General features: G+C 33.7%; 1 protein-coding gene across 2 annotated transcripts; it reads left to right on the plus strand.

The window, feature by feature from the left end:
- Nucleotides 1-11,197: 11,197 nt before the first annotated feature.
- On the plus strand, nt 11,198-19,190 carry LOC134475759 (endogenous retrovirus group K member 13-1 Env polyprotein-like). 2 transcript variants are annotated; one of them, XM_063247436.1, is made up of 2 exons: nt 11,198-11,808; nt 16,657-19,190. In XM_063247436.1, the coding sequence occupies exon 2, from the start codon at nt 16,681-16,683 to the stop codon at nt 18,763-18,765; it is 2,085 nt and encodes a 694-aa protein (XP_063103506.1). In that variant the 5' UTR covers nt 11,198-11,808; nt 16,657-16,680; the 3' UTR covers nt 18,766-19,190. The 2 variants fall into 2 exon arrangements, with proteins under 2 accessions (XP_063103506.1, XP_063103505.1); XM_063247435.1 differs by having other exon boundaries at nt 11,199-11,808; nt 16,678-19,190.
- The last annotated feature ends 7,617 nt before the right edge of the window (nt 19,191-26,807 follow it).

Genomic DNA, 26,807 nt, shown 5'->3' on the forward strand with positions numbered 1-26,807 from the left:
AACAGTTCTTAAAACCAAAGCTAATTAAATGCAGTATTTCTCCTTTATTTTCAGGAGGCATCTATTACCAGACATGGTTGACTGTGTAGGACTGACTATAGTTTCTCACTTAGGGTAATTTATTCATGACAGTAATTGATGATGAAGTGATTATTAAAATTACATTGTGCCATTACTTTCCATTTCTGTCTCATTGTATCCTGAGTTGGTATCTGTCTTTTTTCTTTTAATCTCTGTACCAGGATAATAATACGGCCATATGTAAATTACCCAATCCCATTGCTTTGATTTTTTTTGAATGAAAACAAAGAATGGAATTATTGTAGATCTATATTTTATGTACATCATAAGATGATTTTCAGAATGCAATATAAACTATCAGTTGAACATTAATCTGAAGGTAGAGTTTTGGGATACACTATCAGAAATTTAATGATAAGTTTGGAGGGTTTTAAAGTTAAGTCAAATGAAAGCCTCAGGATTATGCATTTATCCTCTTTACTAACTTCTTATTAAGAAACTCTATAACTTGTCCTTTATTTTATGACAAGACATTTGAAAGGTTGATTTGAATGAGTCAGTGTCATAATTATTAGGCAGTATAAAAAGATAATAGATTTGAAACTTCTTCTTTATTTTTTTAAGGTCTTAAAATACTATCGTGAACTCTTGACTCCTGAATTTAAAATAAAATCTCCTAAGAGTCTGATTTTAGGCATTAACCCAAGCTCAAAATGAATAAAAAGTGGAACACCAAATTGATAATGCATTTTATGATGTATGGATTATTACCTACATGTTTAAATTCCTTCACAATCACAGCATGGTTTTCTTGTTCATGTACTAGTATTACCCAAGAACTGTCAAAACAACACCAGATATTTCAACAAAGTAATTAAATATTAGCACCCCTTTTCAGTTCATACTAAATTCTTTTCCCTCATACCAACATCTGATTAGCTGCAAAATTCCACCAATTCATGCCTAGAACTACATATAGAAATTTTGTGCCTACATCCTTATCTAATCAACTAAAGTCTCTTTCTTGGACTATATTTTTAGTTGCATTTTGTATTTTGTAGGTTTCTCAGTGCATGTCTGCAATACATAATTACATGCACTGTGCACAAACGGTACATGTAGGTAACACATCAGAATTCTTTTTTACATCCCCTTCCTCTCTGCTTCCTTTAACTTCCCTTCATCTATTGGATGCCTTTACTTTTCCAAAATGCCTTTCCAAAATGCCTTTCCTTTTCCATGTTTCCTGTTATTGACCTGCCATTTTATTCTTTGATTGAGTCATACTTTATAGCTTAACTGGTTTTCATTGTTCTATTATGGCCACCCTCCAATTCCTGCTTCATTCAGCAACTAGGTGGAATATTTTAAATGGGAAATTTATACTACTGTTCACTTGCTCAAAATTTTCCAATGACTTCTCATGATATTCAAAATAAAAATGAAACAAAAGTGTTCTAAATAGGGCCAGAGATATAGCTCAGTGGCACAGTGGCTGCCTAGCAAGGACAAGGTACTGAGTTAAATTCCTGGTACCAAGAAAACAAACAAACAAAAAATTGTTCTAAATGGTCTGCAAAAGTATGTAAAACATACAGCTACATGCTTCTTAACATGCTTACAGTAAACAATGGGCCACATTTACAATGACAGTCCCATGGGATTACAGTGGAGCAGAAAAATTTCTATCACTTATCCATGTTTTTATGTTTTAACTTGAATGCTAGTACAAAAGAGCAATAAACACAACTGTAAGTGATATTACAAAATGTCAATTTCTAAAAAAATTACAAAGTACAAAAAAGGATACACCTGAAGCCATGTTGTTAGGTGGTCTTTAACATAGCATGCTAAATATTCTTATATGAGGAGCCTAATAGATGCATAAAAGTGCAACATAATTAAGAGGAAATAGCAAGACAGATCTCTGACACATAGGAAGGGAAATAAAAGAAGAACAGGGTATGGAGAGGAGAGAAACAAAGTTAAAGGAGAAGAGATAAGGATTGTGAAGGGCTGTGCATGTGTACTGAATTCCTATGAGAAAAGTGATTATCATCTACTACACACATGTATTATAAAATATATCTATATATCTTATATATGTCTATTTATTTACTCATACCTATATATGTGCATATTTAGAGAGAGAGAGAGAGAGAGAGAGAGAGAGAGAGAGAGAGTGTTGAGGAGAAGAAAGAGGAAAAGAATTGAGAAATGTCGTGCACCTGTTCCAGTTCCTCAGATGAATAAAATCATAATGTGCTTAAATATGTTCCAATAATAAATAAATGAATAAAAATAAAATATTGTTGATCTTTAAAAGAAGTTTCCAACAGAGTAACAAACTAAATAAATGCTGTAGTATCTATATTTGTATGTTACCACGCTGTGATATTCCCAAGATGAAGTTGCCTAAGAGTGGAATGCCTTAGAATATGTGTTGCTGATGTCATGTGACACGACAGGATTGCCTATTATTGTGACCATGTCCTCTGAAGCTGTCCTGTTCTATTCAATTCCAGACATACTCATTATATTACTACCTCTGAAAATCTCATGCTTTCATATACCCAGGGACTTCATTCTCTCTCTAATATCCAGATACCTATGTGTGTGTCCCTCCATCCAATCTAACATAAGTATAATGAAACATCACCTTTTTAAAAGGGCTATTCCTTGAGAGACAATCAAAAACGTGTTTCATGAATCATCCTCGCCATCAGAACTAAATATTTCCTTCAATTTAGCTTCATTGCATTTATCATAACATTAGAATATGTTTATGATTTTTCACTATCATTAATATCAGATTCATTAAGCAGCTTTTTGGTATGCCAAGAAAAGTGGTGTTACTGTGATGATATCTTAGTAAACTGTTGAACAGTTGATGAATGAATTGATATATTATACCAAGATTTAAAACATGTAATACTAGTAAGATAGATAATTTTTTCCAAACTCACAAGATTTTCATTTAACTGTGACTTGAACTTAATTGGCTGAAGAATTTGTTACTCTAAAACTTCTTAAACATTTTAAGTTTCCTTGAAAATATCTAGTCCTTCCTTCAACTGTGAATACAATTTCTCAAAGTGAAAATGGACTAATATGGGTTGGAACACAATTTTTATTCTTATTACTTACATGATATATCAGAAGTCTTTAAAGAATTAATTATTAATTATTTGATTAAGTAAAAGAGGTACAACTTCATCAATGAATGAAATAAATATGTAAATTGTAAGCAGAAAAATAGTTCTAAGGAAAAAGTTTGGGAAATTTCCCTTTCATGTAGGAACAATACCAAATATCATATTTTGCTCTTAAAAATAGGTAGTTTATATCTCCCCCGCTTAACAATGTTAAGTGACAATGTAAATGAATCAAATAATAAGCTCTATGAGCAAACTAACAATGTGAGACTCTTGCCTACTTATATAAATCACCATCATTAATCATCATTATCATTAATAATTATATAGCAAAGATACAGAGGTTTTATGATTCTTTAGAGTTATAAATTTCATTGGTTATATACTTAATCTTGTATAATTTCAGACTAATGCCTCTGGAATTGATAGAAATTTTTTTCAGTACATACAGTGGTCATTTTATTTGTCATGATCTCCCTTGCTTGAGTTAATCAAGTTTCTTATTGAAATACTAATCTTTCTTTCATTCTTCGACATTTTGTTGTCTTGGTATGCTTCTCTCTCACTTCTTGGGCCACTTTTGGAAATTTCCATTTGCTATATTTCTACAAATTTCCATTTTAGTGAGGAAGAGAGCCTCACTCAAATGCCCTTAGTTAAGGCTGAAGGTTCAGGTGTTATTCCATAATCTCTGTCTAAGCAGATGATTATCTTCTCATCAAAATCTCTCTTGTTGCTTATGTTGGCATCAGTCTCTGAAGAATATACCACTTCCTATGGATACCTTAAAGTAATACCAAAATACTATGTATAATATGTGCAAAGACCATGAGATACATATTCTAATTTCTTTTATTGATAGTGGTCATTTATTAGAATAACACTGTAGAAGCCACTGATTCCTGCACATTGTATCACTGATTTACTTTAGTTATTAATTTCTGCTCTTTGAAAATAAGAAAAGTCACCTTTTTCAACTTCCAACTTCAAAATTTCCTGATGAGGTATTAGCAAAAGGAGAACACGTTACGAACAAGTTTGATTTTTGTTTATGTTGAAATGCAGAATACTATCTAAATAGGTAAATGTTGTGATTCCTACAGACAAATGTATTTCTGCTGTGATTGGATAGCATAGTCTATATCTAGCATAGTCTATATATATATAAATTAGATTCTGTGATTCTGTTGGTTGATAGTACAGTTAAGCTCCTTATTCTTGCTGATATTTCTGTGTATCTCCAATTCAATTTTAAGAGAAAGAAACTGACTTTCCAGCCATAATTGTAGATCTGTCTCTCTTCCTCAGCTGTATTAATTTTTTTACATCAGAGATTTTATACCTTTTTATATGATTAATGAAATTTATCTTACTTATTGGGCAGATTAAGACTTCTAAGTACACAGTTTTTCTCTAGTAATTGTTTTTGCTCTGAAGTGTGCTTTCTCTGATTTTCACGTAGGGATTTTTTTTTGTATAATTCTTTCATCTTTCATACATGCAAACTGTGTATATTATTATGCATAGGTGAATTTAAAGTGAATCTTAAAAATATGTATGATTTCAATACTTTTAAAATTTACTTTTCCAATATCTTTGAGTTGGTATACTTATATGATTTGTATTTAAATAAATTATTGCTACCTTAGAACTAGAGTCTTTTTTTTACTTTTCTCTGTGTTTCTATTTTCTATTATTCTATTTTCATTATTCTAGAAAGCAATTAAAATGCTTTAGAGTTTAAATTTTATCCATAATGCTTTTGTTTATAAATTTTGTATGGCTTTTTAAATTTTTGTTATAGATATTGCATTATTAATACATAGCATATTATAATCTACTGATATTAACACTGTCATTTTAAATGAAGTATAGAAATTTATCTCCATTTACATAAATTTATTCCATCATTTATAATATTACTGCCATAAGTATTTTTTGGTTATACATTTAGAATCATATCAACAATGTTATGATATTTGTTTCAATTATTACACATAATTTGGAAAGTTTATTAACAATAGCATTTTCCGTAATTTTGAATATAATTTTTCTTTCTTCTTAATATTCAGAATTCCTTCTTTTATCATTCTTTTCCATTTGGAGAATGTTCTTTGGCCTGTCTTTTAGGTCTGGTGGGAAAAATTTCTCTTGGTTCTCTTTCCACTGAAAATGGCTGGTTTTCTTTTTATCATCTCAGAAGGCTATTTTCACTGGATATATAATACTGGATTATTCTTTAGGAGTTTGAAAATGGTATCATTATGTTTTCCTATTTCTGTAGAAACCACCATGGATTCTGATGGTAAATTGTATAGACAGCGTATTATATGTCTGTCTTTTTCATTTTAAGGCTATTCTTTTCCTTCTTTCCCTCTCCCAATTATTTTTTAATTGATTCCCAAAATATGATTTCACCATATCTTGATTCACATAACTTGGTGTGCTCTACCACACAATTTTTTAAATGTTTTTTCTCTTCGTTTTTTGAATTGGTTAATTGTTAATCCATCTCCCATTTCATTAATTCCACCCATCTTTCCCTCCATTCTATGACAAACCCATACACTATTTAAAAATAATTTGCATATTAATAAGTTCTAAATCATTAATTAATTCTTTATGACATTCTTAACATTTTCTGCTTCTTTGATACAATTGTCTATTTTTTCACTTATTTTAAGAGCTTTTATAATTATTTTTGAAGCATTTTTATGATGATTACATGAACAACTTTGTCGCCTAAATCTGACAATGCTAGTATTTTCATGATGGCATCTGTTGACCTTCCTAATACAAAGTCTGTTAAATTTTTGTTATTTAAATAAGAATATTTTTATTGAAACCTGTATATTCAGGGTATTGTTAAAGTAGGACTCTTCTTTAAATTCTTAGCTTTGACTGGTTCTCTCAACCCCATGCTGGTGGAGGGGAATGATTGTACCTTCTACAATCAGATGAGGTTGGAATTCCAATCTCCCCTAATTTCTAATCTCCATTGTGGAAGCATTCCCCCTTCTCAACGATGCCAATGTGTCTTCTTGCTTCCTACTGATACTTTCTTGGATGGCAGGAGTCAACATTATTTATTTGTCCCCTGATGAGCTCCACTAACACCACTAACTGCATCAGATTTGGAGGAGCTGCTTTGTCAGCACTGGAAACTAATGAAAGATTTCGGGGTGTCTGGACTTCCATCATAATGGACTGACACAGAGACCCTAGTGCATGCAACTGCACTAAGGCATGACAAGAAAGGCATGCAGAATCCACCTAGAGTCAAAGAAACTCAAACTCACTCAGATAGGCTTCCTCTTCCTAGTAAACGACTGTAAGCCTCATTAATACCAAGTGGGCTGGAAAGCCTCTTTTGCTTATATGGCTTTTTAATAGCAGTCTGGCTGTAGGATGTTGGCACATTGGTAAAGCTTGATAAGGGTGAAAGTCTAATTTGCTCCCCACCAGGTTGTTTTGCATCTGAACAGGGTGAGGCTATAGCTTTTCCTGTGGTGTCTGGCTGAATTAGAGCAGTTTCTGCCTAAATGCTGTCTTAGTAAGCTACTGTTTTTCTAGTTGGTTAACTAGAAGACCAATTTTAAATATAGTCCTTCTTCTGTGCCTACTGGCATTTCTTTCTTACTGTCTTTGTCCCTTGTAAGACTTAAAATACATGAAGCCAAAAGAAAACTAATAAACCTCTTTACTGTGATTTTCCTTGATTTTTAAAACTATAGCTATTATGCTTTTCTCCTATCTTATGTTTGTTTTAATGTCATAAAATATGTTATTATTTATGTTGTTAACATAGGGGAATATACATCTACCATATCTTCCTAGAAGCAGAAATCACTGTCACACTTTATATGATCATTCATAAATTTTCACTCAATTATCCATTTTCAATGAAATATCCATTTCATACTAGAATCCTACCTGATACAATTTATTTACTTATAGTGACATCTTTTCTGCTATAAAGATTGAGTTCTGAGGGAAGAAAAGTACCAGGTTTCAGTATCTACCTGTAATAAATGCATAAAGCTGTAATTTGAAAGTCACAATTTATTCAGTTTCTGCATATTTATCATTCGTAGTTTCATCTTTTATCTCTAAAAAAAAATGAAAAAATCACTATGGAACACTGAGCAAAATTACCCAGTCTTTAACTGTCTAGAAAAGTTTTATTTTGAATTTTACCACCCCAAAGTGGGGATGGAGCAGAACAACAGTCTACAGTACAGTCCTGGTGGCCCGGCCAAAGAGGAGCTGCACTCACTTCCAGACTGGGATTATCCCCAAAGGCAAACAGTGATTATTTCTTGCTTTGCATTTAAGGTTCAACATGAAAATTCATTCTTCTTCCTGTATGATGCATTTTTAAGTGTAGAGACCTAGCAATTACACCATACATATGTATTGCATATATACCATGCATGTGTATCTACTGATCAGTTTCTCATAAAGAGAAGGCTACTAGTAAAAGGTTTCAGTGTTTTCTCCATAGAGACACAGTGGCTTTCATCATAATAAATTTCAAAAATACTTGTGAAAACATGATTACTCAGTGTTTTGTCTTTTGAAAGAAGCATCTATTAAGGAAAATGTGATTTATGGCAAAAAAAAAAACCTTAAAAAATAAATTTAAAAAACCACGTAAAATTATCAAATATACACTGACCTTATCTATGAGTAAAGTCAACCTAAAGACATGAAATTATTTAATTAAAATTATTGAGTTAATGTCATCTTCTGGAACAATACACATTGTTTCTCTATGAGTCTATTACATTTTAAAGCTTAATTGTGACTGGCTTCCTGAGAACCTTTTTCTTCCTTAACCAATGAAAGACAATTCTGCTTTTGTAATTTTTTTCATTATAAGACAGAGCTTTCTGAAATCATATTTCTGAATTACCAGTGAATAAAGGTCAGTCATCCAGGAATTTGATTGATTCAACCTGATTTCATTAGGTATGATATGATAATACAGGAGATGAAGAAAGCCTGTCTTATTAAGGTCAGCAATTTGAAAGCCAAGAATCATTTTGGAACAATAACATGCAAAATTCTTCAAGCTATTGAAGTGTACAGAAGATGTTAAAATAAACTATGGTGCTCTAAAAGGAGAACTCATCCTATGCAAAAAAGATGAATTTATGCTAATTGTTCATTTAGAGTGGATAAAATTGCTTCTACTTTAGAAAGCACTGACTTCATCAGGGATTTTTGAAGTCGGAAGCAGAAAAAGGCGGCTCTTCTTATTTACAAAGAGCAGAAAATAATAACTAAAACAAATCAGTGTTACAAAGTGCAGGGAGCAGTGGCTTCTACGGTGATATTCAAATAAATAACAGGACCATCTATAAAAGAAAACCCTAAGTTAAAGCAGTTACATTTATCAATTGTTCTCACATAGTATGTGGACAATTTCAACTTTAACATATGTAATTTTTAAAAATGTGGATTGTCAGTAAGGAGCAGCCAAATTAAAGTCAGAGTAGCCACACATTAACTAAACTGAGGAGCATAAATTACATAGGACTTTAACCAAAAGATGAGAATATATTGGATCAGGATATAGGAGTTGAACCCCGGAAGATTTCAAGCATTTTTACATTAATGCACAGGAGCATTAGACATTTAAATGAAAATATATACATAAGTTACATTTGAGTAAGAAAAACTTCACAGGGCTCTATTTGTATACAGTCATCATGAAGACACGTGCTGGCTGAGCAGTCATATAAGCGAGCAAGATGGTGTTTGGTAACCATAACCTCATGCAGATGTGTTTGAGTCCTCGTGACATATGCTGCCTGGATTTCTCATAGCTTATTTATCATAAGCTTTCCATGTAGGTGAGGGCACTAAGACTCACTTTTAACATTATTTATCCCTACCCATTTAACAGATGAGAAAATTGATATTCAGGGTCACCAAGACAGATACCTTACTGCATAGATGATATTTACTTGTACTTAATCCAAGGCCTATGTGGGGAAAAAAGACAAACATAGATTATTTCTCACTAAGTTCTAATAACAAAGTGACAAATGCAAGTTACATTGATTAACCAACCTCACAGTCCCTCCTCTGACACAAGTGGAGTATGTGGAAACTCAAGTAACAAGTGTAGTATGTGCCAGGCTTTGTATTAGATCACACTTTGAAAAAGGCTACTTCAAACCTCAGTTCATGGTATTTATATCAATATAGTGCAATTAGAATGCTGCATGTTTCCATATGCACAAAATTGATTCATTTTTGGAGTATTTTCTTATTGGTACTGTTAAAGGTTTAAAGTTCACAAGTGCTCACTGTAGTAATACTTAACTCCCAGTCTTCAGAATCTATATTCCTGGGCTCTACTATTGGAGATGAGATTCAACTTTGGTCTGCTTATGAATAATATGTATTCAATTATATTTAGGGAGAGAGAGAAAGAGGAAGGAAGGAAGGAAGGAAGGAAGGAAGGAAGGAAGGAAGGAAGGAAGGAAGGAAGGAAGGAAAGAAGGAAGGAAGGAAAGAAAGAAGGGAGGGAGGGAGGGAAGAAGGAAGGAAGGAAGGAAGGAAGGAGGAAGGAAAGGAATGGGAAGGAAGTAAAGGGACAGAGGACAAGAAAAATAGCCTGTATGTTGTAAAACTTAAAAGTTTACATATTAGAAAAATAATTTTTGTCAAATATTATTACATTGCTATCTTAGCTACTTTTTTATTGGTGGGAAAATATCAACTCAAAGGTAAATGAGGAAAGGTTTATTTGAGCTCACGGTCTGCAAAGATTCAGCCCACTCTAGGGCAGGGTGACATGGCAGAAGGGCACTGCAGAGGAGGAACAGTTCATGGAATGGCAGGAGCAACAGTAGCAAACCTTCCTTTCCCTTTTATCACATCCAGGCCATAACACTTTGCGGGGGTACCACCCACAAATAGGCTGAGCCTTCCATTAACCACATGCAGAATTATGCTAAGCCAGTCAATGGACGAATTTAGTAACAAACATCCTTAATTCCAGCATCACAAGTTCTACATCCAGCCAGATCTGACAAGACTTACTTATGAGTGCATGAAGCTTGAAGATTTGGGAGGACATCTAGATACACGCTATAACAACTTTACTGTTAACAAATATTGCAAATTCAAATATCAAATTGAACTTTTATAAATGCATACTCTGTACCTTAGGCTCTAAAAAGTCTATGCATTTCTGTAACATGACCATGATGGAAAGTAGAGAAAAAGAAATATTATTTATGCTAAAACTTCACCAGTGTAATATTTTTTAAGTTCTATTTAAGAGATTTTACTGTCTAGATGTATCTTACAGTATGATTGCAATAAAGCAAATGCTCTTAAAGGATGGCCTGGTTTTTCCAGGGAAATTGTTAAGAATGCATTAAAAAAAAAAACAATTTTTATCTATTACTTCATCCATTGATCATCATGTGGGCTATTTACAAGATTTAGCTATTATAAATGGTCTAGACATTGGTATTCACGTATCACTGTGTCATGATACTTTTAACTCTTTCAGGAAGATATCTACAAGGAAAATACCTGAGTCAAAAGAAACCTCTAATTTTGGTTGTTGTGAAGAATCTTCATACTTATTTCTACAGTGATGGTTCTAATTTATATTGCGAACAACAGTGTAGAAGTTCTTTTTTCCTTCTAGCCTTGCTATCATTTGTTATTAATTGATTTCTTGATGATAACCATTCTTTCTGGAGTGAGGTGAAATCTCAATATTAATTTAATTTGCATTTCCCAAATGACTAGTGATGTTGAACATTTTTATTAGATATTTATGGTTGTTTGTACTTCTTTACCCAAGAAGCTTGCATTCATTTCAGATGCCCATTTTTAAATTGGATCTTTAAATTTGGAGGGCCTGATTTCTTTAGTTCTTTATTTATTCTAGATCTAGCCCTTAGTCTGTTGATGCATAACTGCTGATTTTTTTTTTGCATTTTGTAAGTTGTCTCTTCTTTCTGTTGGTAATTTCCTAAATGGGAAGGTGTGGGGGATGAGGTGTCACTTTGTAGGCCCAACCCCCTCTAACCTGCAATTTACAATAGCCGCCCTGGTATGCGAGAAGGAGGTAGAACGGGAATGCCTGTTCTCAGTGAGCCCTCACCCTCTGGAATCCATACTGTGAGCTGGCTTTGTTTTGCAGAAGTCTTGAGGAAGTGGCTGGCCACCCTTTGTGACACTAACAGCAGACAAATTAACAACATTCTTGAGCTAATGAATTTCTTCCTGGGCTAGAGAAGTTGTGAGAACTGGTTGTGATTATTTACTTCACTTAGATAGTTTTAGAATAAACATTGTAGTCTGTCACGTTGTAGCTTGCCACAAAGAATGCCTTTTCACTACTTAATTATCTGGGCTCTGTGAATTGATCGGGTTTACTATATATGAATCCTAAAATAAAGATTGTGCGTACAGTGCAGTGCAGTGCAGTGTAACGCGGTGCAGACAGCAAAGGTGTCTCTCCTGTCTTTCTTTTCCAAGCGCTGTACCCCCCGTGTCCCGACAAGGCGTGCGTGTTTACCTTGCCCGGAGTTCAGAGTGCTCTAGACACTCACGACAAGTGGCGCCCGAACAGGGACTCCGAAGGTCGCTTAGGAAGGTAAGTATAATTTTATTACGGGGAAATGGGACAATCTGCTTCCTCTCCTTTCTTAAAAATTCTTAAACATTTATTATCTATATATGGCATATCGCTCAGGTCAGCTGACTTGGATATGTGTATTGATACAATTAAAGAATATAATCCTTGGTTTCCAGATGAAGGAACTTTGGATGTAGAAGTATGGAGGAAGGCAAGGGTTAGTATAGAAAGGGCTATGCAACAGGAGGAAAAGATTCCTTTACGTTTTTGGGCTATTTGGTCGGTTGTGTACTCTTTATTAAAAGCTATGGAAGATGAACATATTGTAGAAAATCTTCAACTAGAAATTAAGCCAGTTATTCAGGAATTGCCCCTCACAGAGGAGGAGCAGAATGTAGTTCAAAATGACGCTATCGCTTTAAGTAGTGAAAAGGCGTCCAAACCAAAAGTAAAATCCGCTACAGCCGACTCAGCTTTAGCTGCCGCAGCAATATCAAATTATGACAATCGCCCAATTTTACAGGCTATACAGCATTTAACACAAGAGGTGAAACAACTCTCCGTTAAGCAGAACCCGCCTGTAGTTCCCTCTGCACCTCCTCCATCTAACCCTAATTGGAGTAAAGCCAAGCTAGCTTTGGCTGATTTACCAAAATTAGGGGATTCTGATGAGGAAAAGCCTGCCTTTGCTTTCCCTGTAATCAGGCCTCAGCCAATAGATGGAGAGGCAGTTCCCCCTAGATGGGAAGCATTTAATATGGATGATTTAGCAAAATTAAAAAAGGCTGTAACCCTTTATGGCCCTCAGGCTCATTACACTAGAGAATTAATAACATCGGTAGCAGATCACTATGGTAATCTTGCTCCTTATGATTGGAAAGCCTTGGCCAAAATTCTTTTAAAGGAGCCAGAATATTTACAGTGGCACATGTGGTTTATGGAAGGTTGTGCGGAAAAGGCAAGACAAAATGCTGACGATCGAGATCCGAATATTAGACTCCTTTCTTATCCCATGCTCTCTGGTACAGGTTTCTTTGATACTGTTGAGCATCAGGCAGGAGCTCCAAGAGAGATTCATGCTCAATTAAAAGATATTGCTTTAAAAGCTTGGGATAAAATACGGCCTAAAGGATCAGAATATGGATCTTGGGCTAAAGTTCTGCAAGGAGCCAATGAACCGTATGTTGAGTTCGTTGCAAGACTTCAAAATGTTATAGAAAAAACAGTAGTGGGACAAGACTTACAAGAGCATCTCTTAAAAATGTTAGCTTTTGAAAATGCTAATGATGAATGCAAAAGGGCTTTAATTCCAATAAAAGATACTGGAACGATTGACAATTTTATAAAACAATGTAAAGATTTAAATTCAGAATCTAGGAAAATGCAACTGTTTGCTGAGACCATGGCAACCACGTGGACTAATTGGCAATCTAAAAAGGAACAGTCTTTAAAATGTTTTAATTGTGGTCAGATAGGACATGTAAAGAGGGCCTGTCCAAAACTTGTAGGCAATGATCAAAAAAAGAGATCTAGAGCTCCTGGCTTATGTCCAAAATGCAAGAAGGGAAATCATTGGGCTCGTGAATGCAGGAGTAAACAAGTTAATTCAGCTGAACAAAAGGGAAACGGGAGAACGGGCCCTACCCCGGGCCCCGGACAAATCAATGGGGTAACTCTACCGTATTCTCCCTACAGCCAGCCACCCAACACAGTGCCGCAGTGGACATACCAGCCTTAAAAGATGTAGAATTAAGAGGAGGACAATCTCCCGTGAGAATTCCTACAGGAATTTTTGGTCCTCTGCCTGCGGGAACTTTTGGCTTGCTCACGGGTAGATCTAGTTTAAATCAAAAAGGCATTACTGTTCACTTAGGAATTATAGATGCAGATTATACTGGAGAAATTCAGATTCTGATGTCCTCACTTACAGATTATAAATTATTAAAGGGAGAACGTATAGCTCAACTCATTTTACTGCCTTATATCCCAATAGGATCCTCTGTTGTTCAGCGAACAGGAGGGTTCGGCAGCACTAACCCTATTAATGTAATGTGGACAGCTAAATTATCTCAACAACAACCTCTTATTAATATTTTTATTGAGCATAAGAAAATTCAGGCTCTTATAGATACAGGCTCGGATATTACTATTGTTAAACCTACTGATTGGCCTTCTCATATTACTTATACTATTATTCCATGTAATATAAAAGGAGTAAGTAAAACTCCAGTAAATACAATTGGACAAGCCACAATGCATATACATATAAAAAATAAAGAGGGTCAAGTTGCTGTTATTAAACCTTATATCTTAGAGGTACCAGTTTCTATTTTAGGAAGAAATGTATTAGAACAATGGGGAGCTTATATACATTTTTAATATTTTGCATGTTTCTACAGCCTAGGGAAATGAATCCTTTAAAGCTTAATTGGAAAAATGATGACCCAATTTGGATAGATCAGTGGCCTATGACTACTCAAAAGTTACAGGCAGCGCAGGAATTGATTGATCAACAGCTTTTTCTACATCACATAGAACCATCCACATCTCCTTGGAATTCTCCAATATTTGTGATAAAAAAGAAATCAGGCAAGTGGAGACTTTTAACGGACTTACGTGCTGTAAATTCATCCTTAATTCAAATGGGAGCCCTTCAGCCCGGTATTCCTTTACCCTCAGCGCTCCCTGCTGGTTGGTTTGTATATGTTATAGATTTGCAAGATTGTTTTTTTAACATCCCATTACATCCAGAAGATAGAAAACGGTTTGCTTTTTCAATTCCTCAAACAAATTATCAAAGACCTTATCAAAGATATCAATGGAGGACTTTACCCCAAGGAATGAAAAATTCCCCAACTATATGTCAAATTTATGTTGATGCAGCATTAAAACCAGTGCGTGCACGATGGCTTCAGGTTTATACGGCTCATTTCATGGATGATATTTTATTCTCATATAGTGATAGAAATGTTTTAGAAGATATTTTAAAAACTTTACCTCAATATTTTTCTCCGTTTGGACTTGTAATAGCACAGGATAAAATTCAAAAGGAAGAAGTTAGTCATTATTTGGGATATATTCTTACTAGACAAAAGGTGATTCCACAAAAAATGTCTATTAGGAGAGATAAGTTATCCACTTTAAATGATTTTCAAAAATTATTAGGGGATATTAATTGGCTTCGTCCCACACTAGGTATTCCTACCCATGCATTACAGCATTTGTTTGCTACTCTACAGGGCTCTTCAGATCCATCCAGCCCTCGTTCTTTAACAACAAAAGCCGAGCAAGAATTACAGTTTGTAGAACAACGAATTAAGGATGCATTTTTAATTAGGATTGATCCTAAATTGCCTCTAACTTTATATATTATTAATACTTTTCAATATCCCTCTGCAGTTTTAGGTCAAAATGCTATGCCAGTAGAATGGGTATTCACTAAAACTAAGCAATCTAAAAATGTTATGCCTTATATTGACATGGTTGCAGCTTTAATTATGAATGGTAGAGCTCGTTCTATAACTTTGATAGGAGAAGATATAAACAATATAGTTATCCCTTTAACTAAGGAACAATGGGAATATTTGTTGTCAATTACTGAAACCTTACAAATTGCTTTAGCAGATTTCATGGGAACTTTTTCATATCATTTTCCTAAAAGTAAATTATGGGATTTTTTTAGACGTCAACAATTTGTGGTTAATACCTTATTAGCTGTACAGCCAATTCCACAAGCTTTGACTATATTTACAGATGGATCTAAAAATAAAGCTGCATATTGGACTCAAAAATCTTACTGGGTACGTCAGACAAATTTTAACTCTGTACAACAAAATGAACTTTTTGCTATATTACAAGTGTTTTTAGATTTTCATAACCAACCTATTAATATTATAGCCGATTCGGCCTATTCTGTTGGAGTAGTGACAAATATCTATTCAGCTGTGTTATATTCTAATAAGCCTGCTTTATTGTCTTTATTTCAAAATTTACAAATACATGTTCAAAAAAGAAATCATTCTTATTTTATTACTCATTTACGTTCTCATTCTCAGTTACCCGGACCATTAGTATCAGGTAACAATGCAGTGGATTCCTTAGTTATGTTCACCACACCCGTTGAAGAACATCAATTTAATCATGCAAATGCAGGACATTTGCATCTTAAATATAAGATACCTTTTACAAAAGCTAAACAAATTGTAAAAGCCTGCCCTATTTGTAGACCATTACATTTAAGAATTATTCCCGCAGGTGTCAACCCTCGAGGAACTCAACCTAATGAATTATGGCAAATAGATATTACACATGTACCTTCTTTTGGTCGGCTTTCTTATGTACATGTAGTTATTGATACCTATTCTTCATTTCTATGGGCTACTGCTCAACAGGGAGAATCCACTAAAAATGTTATTGTACATTTATTGGAGACTTTTGCAGTTATGGGAATTCCTTCTAAAATCAAAACAGATAATGGACCTGCTTATACTAGCAGAACATTTAAACAATTTTGTGATCTCCATAATATTATTCATATTACAGGGATTGAATATAACCCCCAGGGTCAAGCTATTGTTAAAAGAGCACATGGCACTCTTAAGTTACAAATTAAAAAATTAAAAAGGAGGAGTCAGGAGGATATTCAGATACCAATACTGTTTAAATTGCAAAACAGTCCAAAAACATTACTGCATCAAGCATTGTTTATTTTAAATTTTCTCAATTTACCACAAGGTGAAATATTAACAAGAGCTGAAAAACATTTTGAACAGCAACAACAGCCTTTTGTGATTAATGAACCTATTTGGACTAAAACAGCTCCAGAGGCTGAATGGGAGAGGGGCACATTGCTCTATAGGGGGAAAGGTTTTGGTTATATCTCCACAGAAAATGGAATTCAGCAGTGGGTCCCTGGACGATGGATCAGGACCCGCGCCTCCAGACCCTGTTCGCCAGCCCCGGAGACAACTCCCCAAGGAACCGGAACCGTGCCTTCAGAAGCGAGCGCGAAACCAGCTAGAGGCTGAGGATGCTGAGCTTGTTCCTATCGCAGCCATGGCCAGATTACAGCTAAGAAAATCCCGCCGCTCACAGCGACCAAATTTAAATCCCCTCCCTACATGGGGACAATTAAAGAAATTGACCATAGAAGGGCAACGGCTTGTCCTTCAAGCAGGAAAGCCTTTAAACCCTGAAAACTTGTTTTTAGCTTTATGTGCCTTGCTCACCGTTGCATCGGGGACTGAGGTACCTCCGCATTCGTACTGGGCATATATTCCAAACCCCCCTTTATTAGAACCTGTAAAATGGGGAACTAGTGATATTTTACTTTATACCACACCTAGAGAAATTTTGTCAGCACCGTGGGCTGATTTAACCCCCCACAATCAAGATGATGGGACACTATTCAATTTTACTTATTATGGTAATCAAAGGCCTATTTGCATTGGGGAACCGCCTTGCATCCCTCTGGGATGGCAGTATTGGATTCAACATGGAATAAAAGCAGGCAACAAAAGGACAAGGCTTCAAGCCTTGGCTGCTCAAACCTTTAATGTTACCTGGAGAAATTTAACAGCACCTGATACAAATACATTTCCTGTATGCCCTGAATTCACTTATAAAAATATTTCTTATAATCCCATAATTTGGCAACTATGTATGGGAAAATTTGCTAAAAATATTGATGGGTATATTATTTGGGGACCATTTGGAAAATTCGTTAATGGATGTGCTGAATGGAATGAGACAAGATGTAATCTCTCTGTTGTGTATAGTCTTCCAGATCCAAAGAAAATAACTGACGGAGCTCCTATATTTCAACAAAAGACGGCTCTCTTGTGGTGGGGAGATGGTGGAATCGCTAACCCTGCTGTTGCAGCCGAAGAATACCCTCATCACCTTCAAAATCATATTTGGAAGATCCCAGCCGCTATGCAACCTGTAACCTTGTACAATGTTTCATATTCAGGGACTAGTCGATCTGTATCTACTACTTATAATTTTACTAGGTTTAAAATGTATAATATTACTGTTTGTGCACCTCTACCTTATGTCTTTTTAGTGGGAACTTTTAATTTTACACATTTTTCTTGTACTTGTTTAAATTGTCAATTGTTTACATGCTTAAATAACACACTAAATTTCACTAAGCCTTATACAGTTATGCTGTTACAACAAAAAACTCATATTTGGTTGCCTGTAAATTTAACTCGACCTTGGTCTCAAGACCCGGTAATTTCTGTTACTACTGAATTTTTTAAACATCTGTTAAAACGTACAAAAAGATTTATTGGAATAGTGGTTGCTGTACTGTTAAGTCTGATAACTGTAGCCTCTCTAGCAGCAGTCTCAGGAGTAGCTTTACAAACCTCTTTGCAAGAAAAACATGTTGTCGAATTATGGCATGAGAATTCTCATGAACTTTGGTTAACTCAGTGGCAAATAAACGCCAAACTACAACAACAAATAGACCTCCTTAAACAAACAGTTGAATGGATGGGTAGAAAAATATTGGCTCTTCAGCATCAAGTGTTTTTAAAATGTGATTGGAATTCAACTACTTTCTGTATAACCCAACGACCTTATAATCAGACAGAACATGAATGGGAAATGATTAGAATGTATTTAAATGGAAACACCTCTGCCCAGGAGGAAATAGAATCTTTGCATAATCAAATTGACAAGGATTTTGCAAAGCAAAATGATGATGAATCCCTAGCACAATTCGCGCAATTGCTTGCTCAATCTTTGAAAGGATTAGATTCCAAAGGAATCTGGCAGAGCATTACCCACACTTTTAGTGGCATGGGACTTAGTTTAATTATAGTTCTCATTGCCATAGTTCTTGTGTATTTTTACTGCATAAGACGAAATGCTATTAATAACCTGATCTTATGGAAATTGTTGTTAAAAAATAAAAAGGAAGGAAGTGTGGGGGATGAGGTGTCACTTTGTAGGCCCAACCCCCTCTAACCTGCAATTTACAATAGCCGCCCTGGTATGCGAGAAGGAGGTAGAACGGGAATGCCTGTTCTCAGTGAGCCCTCACCCTCTGGAATCCATACTGTGAGCTGGCTTTGTTTTGCAGAAGTCTTGAGGAAGTGGCTGGCCACCCTTTGTGACACTAACAGCAGACAAATTAACAACATTCTTGAGCTAATGAATTTCTTCCTGGGCTAGAGAAGTTGTGAGAACTGGTTGTGATTATTTACTTCACTTAGATAGTTTTAGAATAAACATTGTAGTCTGTCACGTTGTAGCTTGCCACAAAGAATGCCTTTTCACTACTTAATTATCTGGGCTCTGTGAATTGATCGGGTTTACTATATATGAATCCTAAAATAAAGATTGTGCGTACAGTGCAGTGCAGTGCAGTGTAACGCGGTGCAGACAGCAAAGGTGTCTCTCCTGTCTTTCTTTTCCAAGCGCTGTACCCCCCGTGTCCCGACAAGGCGTGCGTGTTTACCTTGCCCGGAGTTCAGAGTGCTCTAGACACTCACGACAGGAAGGGAAAAATTAAAATTGGAAAGAGAGAGGAAACAAGGAAAAATTGATAAAAAAAGAGAATGGTGTGGAAAAATGGAAACAAAGATTTTGTAAGTGAAGAACAGAAGAAATATTGAAAGGATGGGAGGAAAATAGAATTAATTAACATACATTATGTCTGGGTACAAATGCCCTATAATGAATATGATCATAAGCATGGCAAACGTGTACCAATAAGAAATGTAAGTAAAACAAGGAGGGGAGTATTTTAGGCTTTTTTTCCAAACCTATTTCTTAAGAAGTTCTAGAGGTGGGATCTAGGAATTGTGTTTTAACATGAGCTTCAGGTCTGTGGAGGGCTTATACAGTTCTTAAAGTAACTATCTTTACTGATTTCTTCAAACAAGGTATAAGTGTTACATAACGAGGACTTGTCTTTATAAAACTTATTTAATGACTGATTAAAGTGATTTGTGATTTACACATATTGTTTCCATTCCTTCAAATTCCAGGTGAAACTTAAACATTTATAATAAACAATGGAAGGTTCCAAAAGCTGTTCTTTAACCTGTAATTGCTCAATCTTTTAAACAACACAGAAAGACAAAGGAGGGTAGCCGGGTCTATTAAGTGTGAGTTGTTACCAGTGCAGTTTAGTCTCAGGTTCTACAAAATAACATACACCTTCCTATATTTTCATTTGCTAGCTAAAATTGAAAGTATTTAGGAATATTAGGTGGCTGATAGCACTTACAATAGAATTTGTTGGAGAAGAGGTATTATTTTATGTTATTGGCCATTCAGTTTTAAGATATAAGGACTGAATGTATATTTGAAGTCATTCTTTTTTTTTTTCACAGTAACAACCTTTGCATGAATTATGTGCCTAAAGATTGAATTGGCACTAAGAAATATGGTATTTGAAAATATTATCATTAAAAGCCACATTGATGAATCGGCAAGTCATCTGAACAAATTAATCAGGAACTATATTTCATGGGTACCACACAGGGAAAAGAGGGATTTTTCTCTATATTCTTTAATTCATTCTATTTTAATTTACTCCACATTAATGAGTTATTTGAGAAATAAAAGAAGAAAAGATAATGTACTTTTTTAGTCTATAATTGCAGGAAAGAATTGAAAATTAAATCACACAAGCAACTGTTTTTATGTTACCATTTTATTCTGAATTATTATTTTAATAGAAAGTTCAATTGGCAATTAGAGAATTATATTTTGTGAACTTGGTGAGTCATTTTCCTTCTCTATGTTTTACTATGCTAGTAAAACACAAAGGAACTTAGGTTTCTATATGTGAAATGGGGAACTCTCAACAACTGCTTATTAGAAATCATAGTGGGGGAGAGAGAAAGGGCCCTGGTGGTGATCTCTACCCAAACCTTGACTCGAGATATTAAGAGCCAAAATGATTTTAATGGTTCTCAACTGCTGTTTCTGTTTCTACTCTTATTTCTGTAGCTATAAATGTTGCATTCAAATGGCTTTGTTTAAAACTATATTTATACTTGATAATTAGGACGCTTGAGGGTTTTTGTTTCATAGCTAGGAACTCACAGTAGGTTTCTTCCAAATGCAACACAAAGATGGTATGTTGCTTCTGGGCAAATTCCAGCAAAAATGTCTTTTTGTAGAAATTTAAGTAAAAAATTTCCCAAAATTTTGATTTGTTTCCCTGAAGAACTATGTCTTTCTGAAAAATCCAGTATCAGTGAAGGATGTATCATAAATTATTCCTGTAAAGATTTTTTTTTCAAAGCACATTGTATTATAAAATCATGGGGACTATTAACCTCGTTTTAGATTTTTGAAATGTAAAAAGATAAATTAATAGTGAATATGCATATATTCAATTAACAGATTCTAAATTTCAGTTTCACTCTTTCTACTGACATATATCTCTTCATGCATTCCTTTATCTATCAATCTATCTTTTTTGTATGTTTTTGGGGGATACTTTTCAATGCAAATTGTAAATAATTTACTAATAAATAGTTCAATGCACTATTAGGTAGTGTGAGACATTTATGGGTAACATTTATTAAAAGTTTATAAAATTGAAAACAAGACAATGTTTGGTAAACTTCATTCATCTGTATCCAATTATAGAACGTTAGCATCTTTCAAGAAAATTCCTTCAACTTCTTCCCTAAATCCTGAGAATTAATTTGATTTGATTCCACTTCGTCTAAAATTTCATGTAAATAGAATTGTGTCTTTTACTTTCTAAGTCTGCTTTCAATCACCATGAAAGTTGGAGATTCATCTACATATTTATGTGAACCAGTAATTTATTAAGTACTGACAATTTCTAATTATATGAATAAAATTTACAAAAAATATTTATGAATATCGGGGCATTTTTATGCAATACTGATATGCATACAGCTGCTATACACAATTTTATGAAAATTTATATATTAATACTTTCATTTCTCTTGAATGATTAACTCAAAGTAAAAATTCTATTATATAGTGAAATGCAATAGTAAGAAATTGCCAGAGATTTTCTAAAGTATCTGAACAATTATTTTCTTCTAACAATGTATGAAAATTATAGTCATACCAAATTCTTCCTAAATTTTGTGTGTGTATTATCTTCTTTTATATTAGACATTTAAATGGCTACACAAGGATACATAATTATGATTAATTTATAATTTTCTGATAACTAAAGGCATTAACTTTTTAAGTTTATTGCTGTCCATTACAATATCATCTTTTCTGATATATGTGCTCAGATATTTTATTGTTCTTTCATTCAATTGTCTTTGCCTAATTGAATTGAAGTTCTTTATGTAGTTGAGACACCAGAAATTTATTTTTATAAATACATGCATTGTAACAATTTCTCACAATGTATAGACTTAATCTCTATACTAAATATTATTTTTAATGAGCAAACTATTTTATGATGAAAGCTACTTTAGCTTCTCTAAATTTTATTTTATTTTCTATACTCATAGACTATAGATATTCTACATTTTATTAAAACCTTCATAATTTTTGTTTTTTATATTGAAATCTACTTTCCACTTCAGGTCGTGTTTATACATAATTTGAGGTCTGCATTAGTCAGCTTCTTGGGGCTGGAACACAACACCCAATCCCAACAATTTACTGGGGAAGGCTTAATTTGGCTGATGGTCTGAGAGGTGTTCTGTCCGGAGTTGGCTTTGTCCCAGGTAGGGAGTCATGGTGGAAGTACACAGCTGAGCAAGCCTGCTTAGTTCATGATGGCCTGCAGAGGAGCAGGAAAGCAGTGCCAGACAGAAGGGAGAAAAGCCATATATGGACCAAAAGTGTCACCTCCATGACTCAGGGAAGCACAGTCAAGCTGAACCATGACACCCCCTACCATAAATATTTCCTTCATACAGCATGATTTGTTGACAAGATTTATATTTACCCAGTGTATCACTTTGGTTTTCTTGGTGACAATTTTTATATAAATATAATGTTGTGATTATTTCTGGACTTATTCCATTGTATTATAATTATCTATATATTTTTTATGTTACAGATACATTTCTCAGATCACAGTTTTTAATCTAGAGGTTATTTTTCCAGTTGTGTATCCATTTTTTATTTGTTTTATTTCATGTTCCTTGTCCTTGAAAATACTTAAAAGAAACTGAACTGCTGGAGTTATAATCACAATATCACTGATTATGTACATGAATATGGGATAATAGGCATATCAACATTCTATTAAGCATTTATTATTATTTACTTATTATTAATTAAATAAATATCTTTATTTTCACTCAGCATTTTTATCCAAATTTAAAATATATATGAGTTACATTTGTTTTGAGGAATATATATATATATATATATATATATATATATATACATGTTTTGTATAATATATATGTTTCATACAACATATACATTGATATGTCTAGTTTCCTGATCATTTTTGGACTGCAAATGAGTGTACACTTTCCCAGGCCAGTTAATTCAGGCAATTAAGTAAAGGGGTTTTGATTGCTAAAATATAATCATAGTCCAAAAGAAATCTGCAGCAATTCAGACAGCAAAGGTGAGTTAGAACTGAATTCTAAAGAAATTATTCTGCTTCTCTCTTTCATTTTTTTTTCTTTCTGAAAAATCATATCAAATCATACACAGAAGTTACTGTTACTATTAATTTAATCTTGTAAATTAACAAGGTTCTAAACTACCATAATGATAACCATAGTGGAAAACAATACCAGAAAGAAGAAAACCAAAAGTGACAAAGCAAATTTAGTTCACTGGCTTCTAAGAATTAAATTAAGATAACATATATAAAGAGATTTTATAGTGTCTGCCATAAGGAAAACAATTGATTTGTGCTACCATTTAGTATAAATTTGGGATGAGAGCTTACTACAATATCTACCTAATTGGCAGAGTAGGGACTTATTCCATTTCACTGAAAACCGCTTACCCAATTTGAAGTCATTTTCCATTTGTTTCCTATTTCCAGATAATTTATGAGAATAATTCAATTGCAATTTCTAGGCATTGTGCCTTAACTTAGTGCTTTTAAAAATTCATTGACCTTGAACTTGTATAAGCAGTGAGAGGAAATGATACTCTTTAGTGCTGGTGACCCAACTTGACATGTGGCATGCTTGCTTCATCAAGCACAGACAGCGTTAATTTACTTATGTGATGCAGTCTGAAAAATTTCGTGTTCGAGGTTCTTTAGCTTCAATCTATTCAGGAATTTTAAAACTTTAGGATCAATTTAGGAAAAAAATATTATTTTCAGTAAGCTTCACTTCCAAAAATTTGTGAATCGTGTCTGCAGCTTTATGTCTATGAGTGGAGTCATAATAAAGGAGTCTTCCTGACTCTTTAAATTACATAAGATGATCTAAAATTTGTATTTACTCATGGAATTTCTACCATTTTTTGTCACAATCTGCAGTTCAACATAATATTCATTCTATACTAGACATCAGCTTTCTTCATCTAACTTAACTTCATATATTTTTTACTAAACCTCATTCTGTTTACCTCATTGATTATGCAAATTCAAAATTTAGAGCTTGCAGTCTAATGTACAGTACTGCTCAGTGTCTTCCAATTGACCTTTAAATACTTGACTCTACTACCATGGCTTACTAATCTTTACGTTATCCACTGCTACCTCAAAAATGTTAGATCTCCTAACCACAATATTTGTATATGCTTTTTCGTGATACATACATGAGTTTTCTAATTCTTAATTTAAATACTACTAATAAGAATTTAGGAACCATGTTTATTGAATTCCCATGTTCTATTAAGCATTTGGGACACAGACTAAAAATAATTGTGAATCGCACTATGAAACTTAAATTGAGCTTTAAAGGGAATTTAGAGAAAATTAAAGTAAAACTTGATAGTAACCACTGTCCTTTATTGAATCTCTTTACAGCCATTTTATACTACAAAAGGGATCACAAATCTGAGCCAAGGTCATTGACCCTGGGTTATAATATGATCAAAATCGAAACAACAGTATATGACAATATGGAAGACAGAACACAGAACACAGAGTCAGATTTGTAGACTTAAGATTCGTGATGCTTTCAAGCCTGATTATCATTTCAGTGAGACTGTATAACCATTAGTTGATGTTAAAACATTTATTCAGGGAGCCAGTCCTTCTTAATGCTGAAAAGTGGGAGGAGAAATTTAGAGAAAAAGAAACATTTCCAAGAGATTTCCCAGAGGTATGTCTGGACATGGACATGACTACTGTGGGCTAAGGCCTACCTGGGCTTATGTTAAAACTCAACATATTATCTATTTCATATAAAATTTGATTCAGGAAATGACAAATGGGATGAACATTCAAAATACTGTGCTTGAATGGCAAAGAATGAAGACTAGTGTTTGATAAAGTGGAGAGATGATTTTCAATGTCAGATAATGTGTTGAGGGTATGCTGTGAAATATAGAGCAATACAGTTATAAGAATCCTTCATATAAACATAACACTTCTCAAAATAATTTCCCTTTATAATCCTCTATTTAATTTAATTATGAGCAACATAATCTTAAAGAAATTATTTATAAAACCTGTATAACACATGAAATGATTGGGAAGATATGACTGATACCCAAATTCAGGATTAATTTTGAAATTTCTCTGAGTTCATTTCAGTAACGGGATAAACTGTAAGAGAAAAGAATTTAGAGATGAAATCCTTATATCTCAGTTTATCTGTCTGCCTCTTAAAAATATAGATGATGTAAAGTAGACAGAAGTATCAATATAGATATGAACACAGGTGTATGAATATCAGTGTAGTGTTGGTTCCTCATTAGTATTCTCCTTTTGCTTTTTGACTTTATAGCTGACTGGACACTTGGGGAGTCACTATTCAATAATGAGATTAAATCCCTTCACATTATTTTTAGTTTCATGGTTGAACATTTAATATAAAGATAATTCACTTGTGACACAGTGACATTCCTATGTTGTCTAATCACATAGCATTTTCCAATGTCACGTTTAGGTCATGATGCTTGTACATACAAAGTGTTGGATTTTCTTGTATAACCTGAAAGTGCTAAATTTCCATTTAATTGAAGTGTTTAGAGTGATACCCTGATTTCAATTTCTTACAAATATTTTCTTCAATTCTTTAAGTACAGCCAAATTAACTAGCATACAAAATGAAACTAATAAAACGCAGTCAAACTTGAAGATTATCATTTAAATTCCTAACCCATTACTTGGTGTTTGCCAGGTAAGACATAATAAAGAAATAATGGAATAAAGGAGACTTTGCGGTAAATGTTAGTTCCTTTATTAGGCTCTAGAATCATACACTGAGAATTATAAAAGTGAAGATATGGACATCTGGCTAAATGAGATAGTTAATGGCCCTACTGGGAATAAGTTTTGCTTTATAGAATAGAGTAAAAAAGAGAGCAAGTATTAGATTCACAAAAATATTATTATTCCCTGAATCCTAGAAACTGGGAATGTGTTCTCTGATGTGAAAACCAAGCAGATTTCATCTGGTAGAAAGAGGCTACTTATGAGAATTATTTGTTGAGAGAAATTTAATTAATTGAAAGCATATTAACACTAAATTATAATGATCATATGCAGTAGAAATCAGAATGTCAGGAATCTGAAATTTACTGAAATATTTTAGAATGTTTTAGAAATATTACTGTGGCAAGTGTGCAGTTGTGAGTTTGATTCTTGGCACAAGAAAAAAAAAAGAGTTATCCAGAACTAGAAAAAAATTGTCCAAAGGGTTTCAAAATGCAGTAGGTTAGCTTGGACTGAATTAACAATGAAAAGGCCTTACCCACAACAATAAAGTTTTGGAGAACAATTAAAAAAAAAGATAACTCTATCAACAGCCATTTATTCCTATCAAGGTAAAATTATTAAATTTTGAATCGTTATAAAGCATATGTATTTATACATTTTAATTTATGAATTACTATTAGTAGATATCAATTATTTGATACAACAATTGAATGTCACACTATTCATACAATACTAA

This window comes from Cavia porcellus, unplaced genomic scaffold (assembly GCF_034190915.1).
Source record: "Cavia porcellus strain 051 isolate PalLab524CR breed Dunkin Hartley unplaced genomic scaffold, mCavPor4.1 scaffold_4, whole genome shotgun sequence".
NCBI lineage: Eukaryota > Metazoa > Chordata > Mammalia > Rodentia > Caviidae > Cavia > Cavia porcellus.